The sequence below is a fragment of the Poecilia formosa genome, unplaced genomic scaffold (genome assembly GCF_000485575.1).
Source record: "Poecilia formosa unplaced genomic scaffold, Poecilia_formosa-5.1.2 Scaffold105, whole genome shotgun sequence".
Lineage (NCBI taxonomy): Eukaryota > Metazoa > Chordata > Actinopteri > Cyprinodontiformes > Poeciliidae > Poecilia > Poecilia formosa.
Genome location: NW_006800044.1, coordinates 606,645 through 619,356, shown reverse-complemented (window position 1 = coordinate 619,356; position 12,712 = coordinate 606,645). Strand labels below are relative to the sequence as shown.

The window sequence follows — 12,712 nt, the reverse complement described above, 5'->3', positions numbered from 1 at the left end:
AGGCGGGAGCATTCGGCACCTTTAAAATTGAAAAAGAAAAAAAAAATTGTTCAATGTTGTAAGTTTTCAGTGCTGTTAATGACTAGGCTAAAACAAAACCACGCTGTTCCGCTTGGTAATCGTATTTATTCACGTTTTGATTTGTGTTTTTAATGGTGAAAGGTTGTGCTGTGTATAAAGCAGTGGCGGTCGAGTGTACCGATAGAGTTCTCCCTCTTTTGTATATTTTTTTTGTTTTGTTTTGTTTGTTTACAGATGTCCTTTGTTTCATTTACTTACTTGAATTTTCATTTCAGGCAGTTGTGTCATCCATTTAGGCCTTTTATGACTTCCTGAAACAGCTTTTCTTTTCTTTTTTTTTTCTTTTTTAAAAAGAAGCATTTTTATTCATTTTATTTTTTTATCGTAGAATACTGCCTATCTTAGCATCAGCCAGAGTGAGCACTGTTTGCCTGTTGGAAACCCATTGTTCTTTCCCCACCTTTTCTGTTTTGGAGTCTCAGAGGAGCAGATTTCCATCATGTTTTCTCACGTTCTCATTCGCATGACGGGATGCGATGCTGGGTGGGAGCCCCAGATGAGCAGAGTCAGTCCTAACTCCTTGCAAGGATTTCTACCTCAGCTGCTTAAACAGATGTTTGGGAATACTGATGCAAAAAGAGACTTTGATTTAAAAACTAAAAATGCTCGATTTTAATAATCTCGTATGTGCGTGCGTGTGTGTGTTTGTGTGTATATATTGTTTTTCTTTTTTCTTCTTCTTTTTCTGTGTGCATGGAATGAAGGCTGCAGAAGCACTAGTTAAATGCAGAAGTTATGACCATCTCTCCCAGGATCTGTTAAGAAAGCTGTATGTTATATATACACACCTATATATATATATATACATATATATATATATAAATATACATATATATAATAAATATATAAAATAGGGTTATTTTAAAGTGTAAAAGACAAATGGAAAAAATGTCCTCTTTAAATTTACGTCTTTGTTACCATGTACAAATAAACCCTGAGTTTGTAAATATTTGTATATACATTTCTAAACCTGTTTAATTTTCTATGCACTTTTTTTATTTATAATGTTACTTGCTTAATAAAGATGTTAAGATGTTTGAACATATTTTAATTGTTTATTGTAACAAGTCCGTATGATGCTGCAAAAACATAAAGGTAATGGAGTGAAAATGGTACATTGTTTTACTTTTTTTTATATATAAAAAAACACTTTACATGTGCCTTTCGGTATGAAAAGATTCTCAGTACAAAAATAACAGTCGAGCATAAATGTATGAAAATACAAAGGTAAAAAAAAAAAAACAATTTCAGAAATCCTTCAACATTTTGGGAGGTATTGTCGTAAACCTTCATTAATACGCCTTAAAATCATGTTTTATTGCACAGATATAATCTCACTGAAAATGGCAACGCTCTCCCAATGAACACTGAAAACGGGGGCTCCAACAAGGCTCCCAGGGCCTTTGGAAGAGAAAAAGGCCCACACCATCACAGAACCTCCACCGTACTTAACAGTGGATGTTAAGTACGGTGATGTTCATCCTTTTTCATATTACTTCCAAATGTTTGTTGCTGGAAAAAAAAAAAAAAAAAAAAGTGGCCCAATTAGTCTAACCAATGTCCGACAAACTCCACATTTACATTTGAAATGGTAGGACAGAAACGTTAGCCCCAGCTAACAACTGGACGAAACGTAGATACGCTCCTAAATGTGGCGTGGACTCTTTAGTGGGAGTTCTCCAGTGGGAAACTTCAAAGTTGTTTTGCTTCATCATCTCTCCTAACATCCTGCCGAGTCTGTGTGTTCTCAAGATTTCCTCAGTTGCTAATATAGCACAGTTCCAGTTGTTTTAGTGACTGTTTTGACTGTGTCTGTGTCTGAGTACATTTCCCTGTACTTATGTAATTTACAAGGAACACACCATCCCTGCATAAACAGTGCATTCTCTCAGAGTTGAAAGCGAGAGAAGTGGGCCTCTTTGCTGCATCACATTTGTATATCAGAGACGCACACTTCCTGGGTTATTATCGACTACTACAACTTAAAAAGTAAAGACTTCTCTTTAAAAAATGTCCCCCACTGACCGTGAGCTCAAATAAAAAGTTGGATTTAAAAAAATACACATTATGATGAGATTCTGCTGCTGCACAAAAAAACCATTCAAGGTTGTTCTCTTTTCTTTTTTTTGGAGGGGGGTGGTGGTGTCATTCCCAAGGAATGATGAATTCCTCTGCACTTGCAGCAACTTTAACCCCGCCAAAAGGCGGATGGACTTCTCTAGAATTTAGTCTGGACTTTTCGACATCCCATTAGCCGCGCGTTAGCATATATGACGCAGATGGGTGGGAGCTGTTCTTGTCAAAGTAACTCAAGTTTGAGGCCATGCACTGTTCGTTTTTTTAAAAAAAACCATCGTCGACTCTGTGATTAGAAAGAAAAAAAAGGATATGTCACTCATGTGAAGCTTTTTGGAGTAGGCCTGAGTTTTGCCAGAACGCTGATGGCATCATTGCGATTCATTTGTCTGAGCAGCTTGGCCAGGTGGCCCACCGTCCAGTCAGGCTGCTTGCTGGTGACCCCCTCCAACACAGCTTTCAGGGGGCTTTTAGTGTCCTTCATGGAGTAAGTGTAGGTGATCCAGGTGGAAGGGAAGGAGCAGTGAGACGCCAGATGCTTCGTGCTCTTTATGCCCTGCGTGTCTGGGTCCAGCAGAATCACCAACTCCTCCAAAACATCGAGATCATCCAGAACTTTGTGCAAAGGGGCTGACAGGATATCAGCATCTACAAAGAAAAAAAAAAAAAAAAAACCAGAAGGTATTGGCAAACTATTACTATGGTATGTTCTCTCTTGTTGTGTTGGTGTGCCTAAAAGACCGTCCAAGTGCTCGATTGTAACTCGGTTGGCTTCGTGTAACGCACCCGGAGACATTTTCACTCACTTAGCATGTCACACAGCACTTCGCTGTTTCTCTCTGCTTGGATGGGAGAAAATCCTTCATTCTGATACGACGTCCTTCTCTTGTCGAACACTTTTTTGCACACACCTGTGAAAAGCAAGAAGAGACGTGGCGGTTATTTTTTTTCTTTTGCAATACTGGATTTTAACTAAGGCGGTTTACAAAACCAACGTTTCCGAGCAGAAGTTCATATCTGCTCATCACGGACGTGAATTTACATCATTTTCAGGCTTTTATCTAATTCACCATCATTCAGCATTTTTTTTTTGTAGCTGTCAAAAACCAGCAACCAACAAACAGTCATAGTTGCTCGTAAATACTCATATTCTTTAGAAAAGAAAAAAAAATCATTATTCTAATCACTTTGTGCAATGCACCAGCGCTACTGGCAGCAAAACCAACCCTCAGCATGATACTGCCGCTGTCAGCATGATACTGCCGCTGTCATAGGAACACTGACCTCTGGGTCAGTGTTCCTATGTTTGAAAGCCTGAAAAATAATTGTGGCCAAATAGCTCAATCTTTGTCTTGTCTGACTATAAAACGTATCTCCAGGCAGCATTTTAGGAAGCACTGAAGAGGACAGTCGATGGTCCAAGGCTCAAGCGCTTTCAACCCTGACAAAGTTCTGCAGTTTATCGAAACGCTGATATGCAACACCAGTGACTTGCATGATGCTTCAGATGTCGTGAAGGGCACCGACATGAGCTCAGCAGAGCGGTCAGACAAGACACAGCTACAGTGCGTCTCACTGTAAGCTATAATGAAGTTATGAGTGTAATTATTAGGGTTAAAAGCTTGAGTAGCCATTTTCATTCCTTTTTTTTTTTTTACTGTCGTTTATTTCATTCTGGTAACAATTAAAAAACTTCAGCGCTGCAGTTAGTTGGAACAGTGGCGTTCAGTTGTTAAACACTGGGAGATTTCTGGAAACATGCTGCCTTGTAATAGTTGAGATTTGCGTCATTTTGAAAGTCATAGGCTGATGAATTCTAATCTCTTTCCAGCTAACAAGATGATTGTTTCTGGAGAAGGCAACAAGAAACAATGTGGTAATTCAGTTCCCATTTTACCTTTACCACAAGGGCTTGCTCACATAGGAAGCTGAAAGTTTCATTCAAGCAACGAAATGTTGATATATTAGAAGGGGCTTCCTGAATTAAATGCGTGGTTTCAGCCAAAAACAAGCACTCATGCACGCAGCCTGAGGCTTGCGTTTCCGCAAAAATCCAACTGAGCTTCAACTAGAAAAGGAAGATTTGCCCAGATGTTCATCATGAACCCTGTGCATGCGATTTTGGGATCAAAAAGGGTGGATTTTTGATACACTTTTTTTTTTAACCAGGAAGACCGGTTTAAAGAAGTCAAAAATCATCAAAAACCCAAATATCCACGAATATCCATGAAGAAAGTTAGTAACTCGCATTTGCATACCTCTTCGTTTTTTCATCATCAAAGCACAAAGAGCAGCAACCAGAAAGATGATAAGAAGTATCACTATTATTGGTACAGTCCCTTGAAAGAAGAACAGAGAGAATTTAAAGTCACATTTTGGCAACAGAAAATGGGATTTGGAGACTCCAGTTTATGTCACTTACACGGAGCTGCATGCTGCGAACTCGATGAGGCAGTTGTTATGTATGCATGAGTCTGAGAAAAAGGGGAAAGAGAAGTTCTCAATATCACCAAAATAACCATTGCTAATTTATATTCCCACAAGGCAGATGCGTCATAATTTCGTAGTTGTCATAAATAGATAGAAAACCAGAAAATGCGACAGTAATGACCGTTTGTCGTGCAAGTGAATCGTCTACTGAAAGGGGGAATTCAGACTAAACAGCATGTGCTCCTCCATTCCTGCCTGTTTTTGCACCGGAGTCAAAAAAGGTGGTTCTAATTTACAGTTCATTCCTGAGAAGCGACCCGAAGCTTTTCCCATTCCTTAAAAGGCGAAGCTGATTAAAAAGCAGATTAAAGCGGGGGGGGGGGGGATCATTAAATGTTCAAGAGTTAAACTTCCCTTTTTCCTGTTTCTTAGCTGGATCATAACCTTACAGGGTGATTTCAAAAACCCCGTTTCTAATTTACAGATTCCAAAAGTCGGGCAACTTCGTGCAACACGTGAAGCAACTCTCAGAAGCAATGACTCTATTGTTTGGGTTGATCAACAAAAAACATTGGGCTGGTTTTCGCTCCGTTTTTGTAGAAATATATATATATATATAAACAAGTTTTCCTTCAAGTTTTGATTTAAAATTGAATGCGCAGGATATACCATAAAACGTTTTGAGCGAATGTTTTCTCTATTTCATTCTAATATCCTAAAAGGAAATTAATCTGCTGCTTTAAATGTCAACATTTTGTATTACATCATTATATCTTACGCAGAAAGATGCGTAAAAGTAACACATTGCATGGAAACCTAAATAAAACTTCACCACAAACAGTCACGTCGCTGGGGATTTTTTTTCTCAAACATGTGGGCATATTTCCTACTTATTTCCTGCACAAACCAAAATAAGCTGCAGATAAAGTGACGATCGGAAAAATTACCGTTGCCGCAGTGCTGAATGATGTTGCTGCATGGGTGGTTGTAGATTTCTAAGGAAGAAGCAAAAGTTGATGCGATGCACGATAGAGATAAAGTAAGTTAAAGTGAAGCAAAGATAACGGGACTCACAGGGAGGGCGGTTGTTGTCGACTCATTTCTTCAGTAATGCAGAAGCAGAGGAAGACAAAGAAAAAAAAAAGCTTTTATTTACTCTGCGGCAAGTTTCACACCGAAAAATCCACTTCGTTGAAAACAGATGATTGTAATCCAAACACAAAAATGCAAAGAAGATGCAGTTTTCCTGACAAACAGCTCTGCGGATCGTAGTTTTCTTACCTTATTTCCTGACAAATAGTGTCGGATACTGAAGTGCAGTTTTTCACCACAAGAGTGCCAGGAGGACACGCAGAACATTCTTGACAGTAATACTGGCTGCCGTCGTTAAAAGTGTTGGGGTTGCATTTCTTGTGAGTGTCCGAGTGATACCCATTCTCATCGTCGCGTCCACAATTAGGTTGAACTTCAGATCCTGCATAATATAATATAATATAATATAATATAATATAATATAATATAATATAATATAATATATGCATACCAGCTTTTTTTTCACACGGCTCACAACGATTCGTTGATTCGTCCCAGAAGGTAGTTAGATTTCTGCACTTTTTTGAGTACCCCATCTTCTCCACTCTGTTTCACATGATGCGTGATGATGAAACGTAATCCTTTATAGTCGAAGGCGGAGCATATGGTAACTTGTAGAACTCTTCCATTCTGTCGGATAATTGGCCACGCCTTTTTTTATTCACATAAAGAACCCTCAACCGTAAGGTGTGAGGCACCATAGAAATAAGACACCCTTTTCCCCGACTGTTTATTATTAAATTCTTATTTTAGGTCAGTCAAGACAACCAAAATTATTTATATTTGCTAAAAGGAAGAATAATACTACACTGTAAAAAAAAAAAGTCAGTATTTACGGTAAAAAAAAACGTAAATACTGTTTTTTACCGTAAAAACAGTATTTTTTTTTACGGTAAAAAAATACCGTAAAAAAATACGGTAGGATTCAAGAACAATTTTAGTGTTATCCAAAAGCATAAAAATTGTGAAGTCGCCCTTCATTGAAGTTTCACAAATCCCACACTTGGTTTTAAATATTGTGCTATTAGTAGAGAATAGTCTAGACAGTTTTTCATTTTGTTATTGTCATAAATAGCAAGGTTTACAGTAAATGGAGACTGTTATTTGTCATGTAAACAAATAATTATCTAGTTTGTATTGCTGCTTGATCTTTCAGCATCAGCAGCAAGATTATTTTATGAACTCTGTTCCTGTAGTTGAGCGTGGCTCAGGATACTGTGGTGTCCTGAACTCAACACAGTAAAGTCACAGTGCTCTAGCTAAGGCTGCTAACTAGCAGGAAGGAAATGTGTAATTTCTGAGCCATGCTGTTTATGTACTTGCACTGCAGCTAGACATTTCTGCAATATGGAACATTCAATTTTCCCAAACGCAACACTTTCATTAATGTTTCTGTAGGAACGACTGCATAGATGTATTTATATTTCTGGTCTACTTTAGACTGTATGTGCTTAAAGTTATTGTTAATGGTAAAAACTACGTTTTCAAGTTTGATTCAGTAATTAATTTGAATTACTTTGAGTGTGAAATGTTCATGCATGCAAGTTAAATCGGTGAAGAACACCTTAGCTTTTGTTTCAATATTGTGGTAATACTTGAAAGTATAAAGCTTGGCATCAGAGCTAATATTTAATATTTTCCTTTGACCTCTTGACTCTCACCCCCAAAATACTTGCATTAAAATCACTGGGTCCATGACAGTTGAAGGGTTTTAAGATGAGGAAATTTAAATATTAATATTTTACAGTTTTTCTCAGTTTGGGTGCATTTCTCAGAACAGATTTGAAATTCTTAAAACTACCTGTTCAATCTTCAAATTACTGTCACTTCTGCACATCAAAACATGAGTTGCTCATTCCTTTTGCAAGTTTTGCTTTCACATCATGTAACTGATTATGTACACTTCTCTGCTTTTCCCCCGTTGTAATTTGCTTTAATCGTGTTGATCAAAATATGTTAAACGTGTCTGTGTTGAATTCTCAACTTCCAAAACGGCATAAGTTCATTGTGTAAGTCTTAACATGCATAAGTCTTAAAGTTGTCATAATGTCAATCATATTTTAATTAATTTATATTTGATTTTTTTCTAAATCTGTCCTGAATTGGTAAATTGCTCCCAAGTGAGTCCTGAGTTTCTCTAACAGGTCATTGTATGAACCATTAGCTCAACCAACGATCAACCAGTTTTCTGAAGCCGGTTTGAGGTTGCTTTTGTGAACCATCAGTTGGCAACAATATGGTCTATATAGTCAGAACACAACACAATGTTACATTTCTGAGAACTGATGAACAAGTATCTGGACAGAGTGAACAGCCAGAGAGAAGAAGAGGAGTGAGACTGAGGAGGAAGTAGTTGGGAGGGAAGCAGAAGAAGAGTCAGAAGAGGCTGAGGACATCTGCCAGTTTCCATCAGTCCAACATCAGGATATGGCTGCAACGCACAAGACGATGCTGATGGAGGTCCTCCCACCCTACTGTTCATTCCTTAACCCCAATGAGGAACTTTTGTCAGCATGATGATGGAAATTAAAATATAATGTAATTATATAATTTCTACAGCACTGTACAGTTTTCCATGAGGAGATTGTCCTGTGCTTCCTTTTCTACTTTTTTTTTGGTACTCTCCATTTGTCTTTTTCTTTCTGAATCACCTTAGCATGGTCCATCAAAAAATTGCAGCAAAAGCGTAAATGTGAATTTTGTAGTCTCTTCCCATGAATAATCAATTTGACTGTATTATCTATACATAGAGAAACTATAACTTATTATTTTGAGTCACTGATATGTTAACTCACAGAATTTTGAGAGCTGTACTAAGGATTTTTCAAGCAAACAAATGCTATTTTTTGCTGTTTCTACAAATTATTTTGAGAAATGCACATACTGTTTTGTAAATGCCAACAATGACTTGAGAAATGCACCAAAAGTGACTGAGAAAAACTAACATAGCATAAATTGTCTTAAAACTATTTGTTTACCTGTATGAAAAGTGTACGCATTTACAGCTTTGTTTCTGTTAGCTTGCAGGAATTATAACTTACATAAATGGTTGAAGACAACTTATTGGGCTTCATGACACTCAGATAAATGGTGAGTATCTATTTCATAAATTGCCTAAGACAGTTATGTTTGTAACTTTTAAAGTCTATTTGTGTATTAAAATTTGGACATAAAATTGTTTAATATGTTACAAGGGTTCTTTCTGTTTGGGGACATACATTTGCAAAAAGAAGAAATAACCAAAGGTGCTCTTGCCAAACAATAAAAACCTTGATCGACGTGTACATTTCATTCATAAAATGCAACATATCTGTGGATTGAAATCCAGACAACACAGAACAAACGGCTCCAGGCACCATCAAAACATCCATAGAAATACTTGCCTTTATTTCATGTCCTGATTTGTGCAATGTTTTTCCACATTATTTGGTGTTTATAATTGTTTCATTTGCCCCCTACTGGCAAGGCCTGGTATTTTATAACTGAGCTCATGGCCTAGTAGGCCATGAGCTCCATCTTGCTGTTTCAAGATGGAGCTTTGTATAAATGGGTGGCGCGTTGCATGAGGAAGCATTGAAACATTACCGAATGGTTGCCATGGAGATCCGAGGTTGTCGCAAACATGTTTTCATGAGGAAATGACTCATCATGAACAAGGAATTATAACAAGATATAAAGCTCAAGTCTAAACAATTGATGGTGATATACACACTAAATAAAGGCTGTTCACTTTTTTAATTTGTCAACCCTTTGTTTTTGAATTTTTGGGGATTTTTTCTGCTTGACTCGCAGAAGCATTGAGTTCTTGTTCTTGTGTCATATATCCCGAATTACTGGTCAAAAAGTAAAAAATTGTAAAGAGAAAAATGTTTCTCCCAAAAGAAAGGACGGAAGGATGAAGACAGAAAATTCCCTGAAACAACAAGTCTTGTTTTTATTTATGTTTTTTGTTTGTGTATTTTGTCTGGTTGCAGAGAGGATCACACCTGTCAACAACAAACAAAGGTTTAAGAACTACTAAATTTTCAGTCAGAAATTATCACACTGCCTGGTTGAAGTATCAGTCTCCATATGTAAGTCAACTAAGGTGAAACAAACATTTAAGCGAATGGTGTATTTACATGATGTTCATGTAGTGCATCTTTTTAACTTTTGTTTTGTTTGTTTTCCAGCAGAGAGGAAACACCCGATTGACAACATGTGAGTCTCAATTTCAACCTGTGACTGGGAAGACTACAACCATCCTGAGCAAAGTCTGAACTCAGTGACTTGTTACTCTCAACCCAGAGCAAGAATCCTTCTATCACTGGTTTTTCTTCTACAATAGGTTATCTCTTATGTGGACACATGCTGTTTTTTTTGTTGTTGTTTTGTTTTCCAGATCTCAGTAATACCATGAGGAAACTGGACAGAAAATAGAATCTGTTCTGTTTTTAAACTGAATTTTTCAATAGAAATTGCTTCTTTAAGTGGATTACTCGTAATTTGTATTTTTGTTTAATTTGGATTTATTTTCTTTATAACTTTCTGTATAGAAATGCTGACAAGTTACACTTCCTTGTGTGTTGTACTGTAATTTTTATGGTAAAATTACCATAATTTTACCTGTAAGAACAGCGACCGGTAATTTACCATAAAGTTTTATGATTTTTTTATAAAATAAAATGTCAATGTATCATACAGTCTGGCCGTATATTATGCCTCAGGCAGTATGACCGTATTTACTACGGCAAAAACACATTTAAATTTTTTATTTTACCATATTTTAAGAAATACGGTATTTTACCATATATTGGGAAATACGGTAAAATGCTGGCAGTTTTGGTTGCGAGAATTTTACCATATTCTTAAAAAACGGTAAAATACAGCATTTTAAAAATACGGTAAAATACTGGCAGTTTTGGTTGCCAGAATTTTAGCATCATTATACGGTAAAATTCTGGCAACCACAGCTGCCAGTTTTTTACCGTAAATTAAGGCCGTTTTTTTTTTTTTTTTTTTTTTTTTTTTTTTACAGTGTACTATAATATTAGCATTTTTAATATGTATGTCAGGGTCAAGCATTTTGGATCCACCAGCTTTTGATATTGGTTTGCTGACTTTTTGATTTTTATTTAAACCATTACACTCGTATTAGCATTTTTAATATGTATGTCAGGGTCAAGCATTTTGGATCCACAAGCTTTTGATATTGGTTTGCTGACATTTTGATTTTTATTTAAACCATTACACTCGTCCTGACAGAATTAGTTTAATTAGTCAGGTTTCAGTTATTTACTCATTTTTTTGTGTGTGAAACTGAGATCTTTGTGATGGCAAAGCCACAACAACGACTTTGTTGTCTGTTATTCATGTTGTCACATATGGAGAAAAAACAGAGGAGTTTTTTTTTGTTGTTGCAGTGTTTAAAGTCAAAATGATAAAAAAAAAGAGGTTGAAATGAAAAGATAAAACAAGTTAAAGCCTATTAACAGTTAAGTCAAGGTTAAAAAAGGCGACATTTTACATAAAATGTAATAACCTTCAGCCAAATCGATCAAGACAAACCTTTAGCTCCTTGGATCACATGATACCACTGCATTGGACTGGACCAAAGATGCACAGCTGCGCCAGCTAACCCTTTGTCATGTGATCAAAGAAGCCCCATTTTATTGGCTAAACACTGCTCGACCTTGGCTTGACTCACCCACAATAGTAGGCACATCTTTGGAGGTGAAATCTTACAGATTTTTTTTTTCTGGCAAATCTAAAAGAAAAAAAAAGTAACATACATAATTTCCCAGGATCAATATTTAGAGTTATAAATTCATTGTCTAAAAAGTCTGGTTCTAATATGACTATTTTTCTTTGTTTTGACATCTTGGTAGTCTTGACTCATTCACAAAGTAGCTGAAGACATACTTATAAAAACGTGTTAAACATTTAATATGTTTTTCATTATCTGTATCGTTAAAATGATTTATTTCCTTGTTTACTTCGTTTTATGCTCCTACTTTATGAAGCACTTGCTGAGCTTTTCTGTGGAAAGTGCTTCATAAGTGACATTTTACTGACTAACTGGTGAACGGTTCTGTTTATTTTTGTATTGGACTTAGATTCCTGAAAAGAAGGATGTAACATAAACATGGCTTGAAAAAGTTTAACTAATAACACTGTAGTGAGTTTCTGCTGGGAAAACCCCCCCCAAGGTGGTTAGTCTGATCTTGTATTGTGGTCCACTGTAATAAAGTCACCTTATACTGGGAAAAACCAAGCTGCTGTTAACTGGAAATGTTGTGCTTGACCAGCCGATTCAGTAGGAAAAAGGACAGTCATTTCTTCTTCTTTTTTTTTTTTTGTAATGTTAAATCCTTCAACGATTAACAAAACACTGTAATGTGCATAACATTAAGTTGAACTAGTTTATTATATTGCCAGAATTGGTTCCTTTGGGATCACTTGTTCTAAACATACATTTGTCATTCACTGGTCATTAACAGTGTATAAACTTATCCTAGCCATACACCGTTTGGTTTGTGTGATGCCATTTTGTTTATGAAGTCTTATGGCGTTTCAGACATTTTTTTTTATTCACACAGTTGTTGACTGGATAACAGTTTGTGATCTTCAATCATTTCCATGTTAACATTGTTTTCATTAACATAATTTTCTTGGAGCTGAGACAAGATCACTGTAGTATCTTCAAGGTCTTCTACTATCAGTAGGTTTGTTGTAATTAGCTACAAATAACACTTTTGTAATACAATTCAACAAATTGACGTGGGTAGAGACTGACCTGTCCACAGTATTAGCATGTGGCAAATTAGACTGTGTTGCATGTGACCAGGAATACATTAGACTTTGATCTTATGCAAATTAAAACGGACTCCAGTCTCTTTCATTGAAATGGCAATAAAAGAACTGGGAGGTATTTGTATTGGAAATTCTGGCACGGAGGTGAAGGATTTATGTGCCTGCATTTACACATTTAAGACCATTCCAACCACATGTATTCACGTAAAGAGGCAACCAAAGAAGTTTCCCCTTTCCCTTT

General features: G+C 36.5%; 1 protein-coding gene and 1 long non-coding RNA gene across 2 annotated transcripts; one reads left to right on the top strand and one right to left on the bottom strand.

The window, feature by feature from the left end:
* Positions 1 to 239: 239 nt before the first annotated feature.
* On the bottom strand, positions 240 to 6,251 carry igflr1 (IGF-like family receptor 1). The gene is made up of 8 exons (XM_007559516.2): positions 6,131 to 6,251; positions 5,869 to 6,061; positions 5,662 to 5,689; positions 5,535 to 5,582; positions 4,580 to 4,631; positions 4,416 to 4,496; positions 2,964 to 3,068; positions 240 to 2,805 (listed from the first exon to the last, which is right to left on the bottom strand). Exons 1-8 carry the CDS (start codon positions 6,213 to 6,215, stop codon positions 2,477 to 2,479), a joined length of 921 nt encoding a protein of 306 aa, XP_007559578.1. The 5' UTR covers positions 6,216 to 6,251; the 3' UTR covers positions 240 to 2,476.
* A 2,336-nt stretch (positions 6,252 to 8,587) lies between these two features.
* LOC107837016 (uncharacterized) lies at positions 8,588 to 10,556 on the top strand. Its single transcript, XR_001662988.1, has 3 exons — positions 8,588 to 8,605; positions 8,700 to 8,769; positions 9,654 to 10,556. It is a non-coding gene; the product is annotated as an uncharacterized LOC107837016 (long non-coding RNA).
* The last annotated feature ends 2,156 nt before the right edge of the window (positions 10,557 to 12,712 follow it).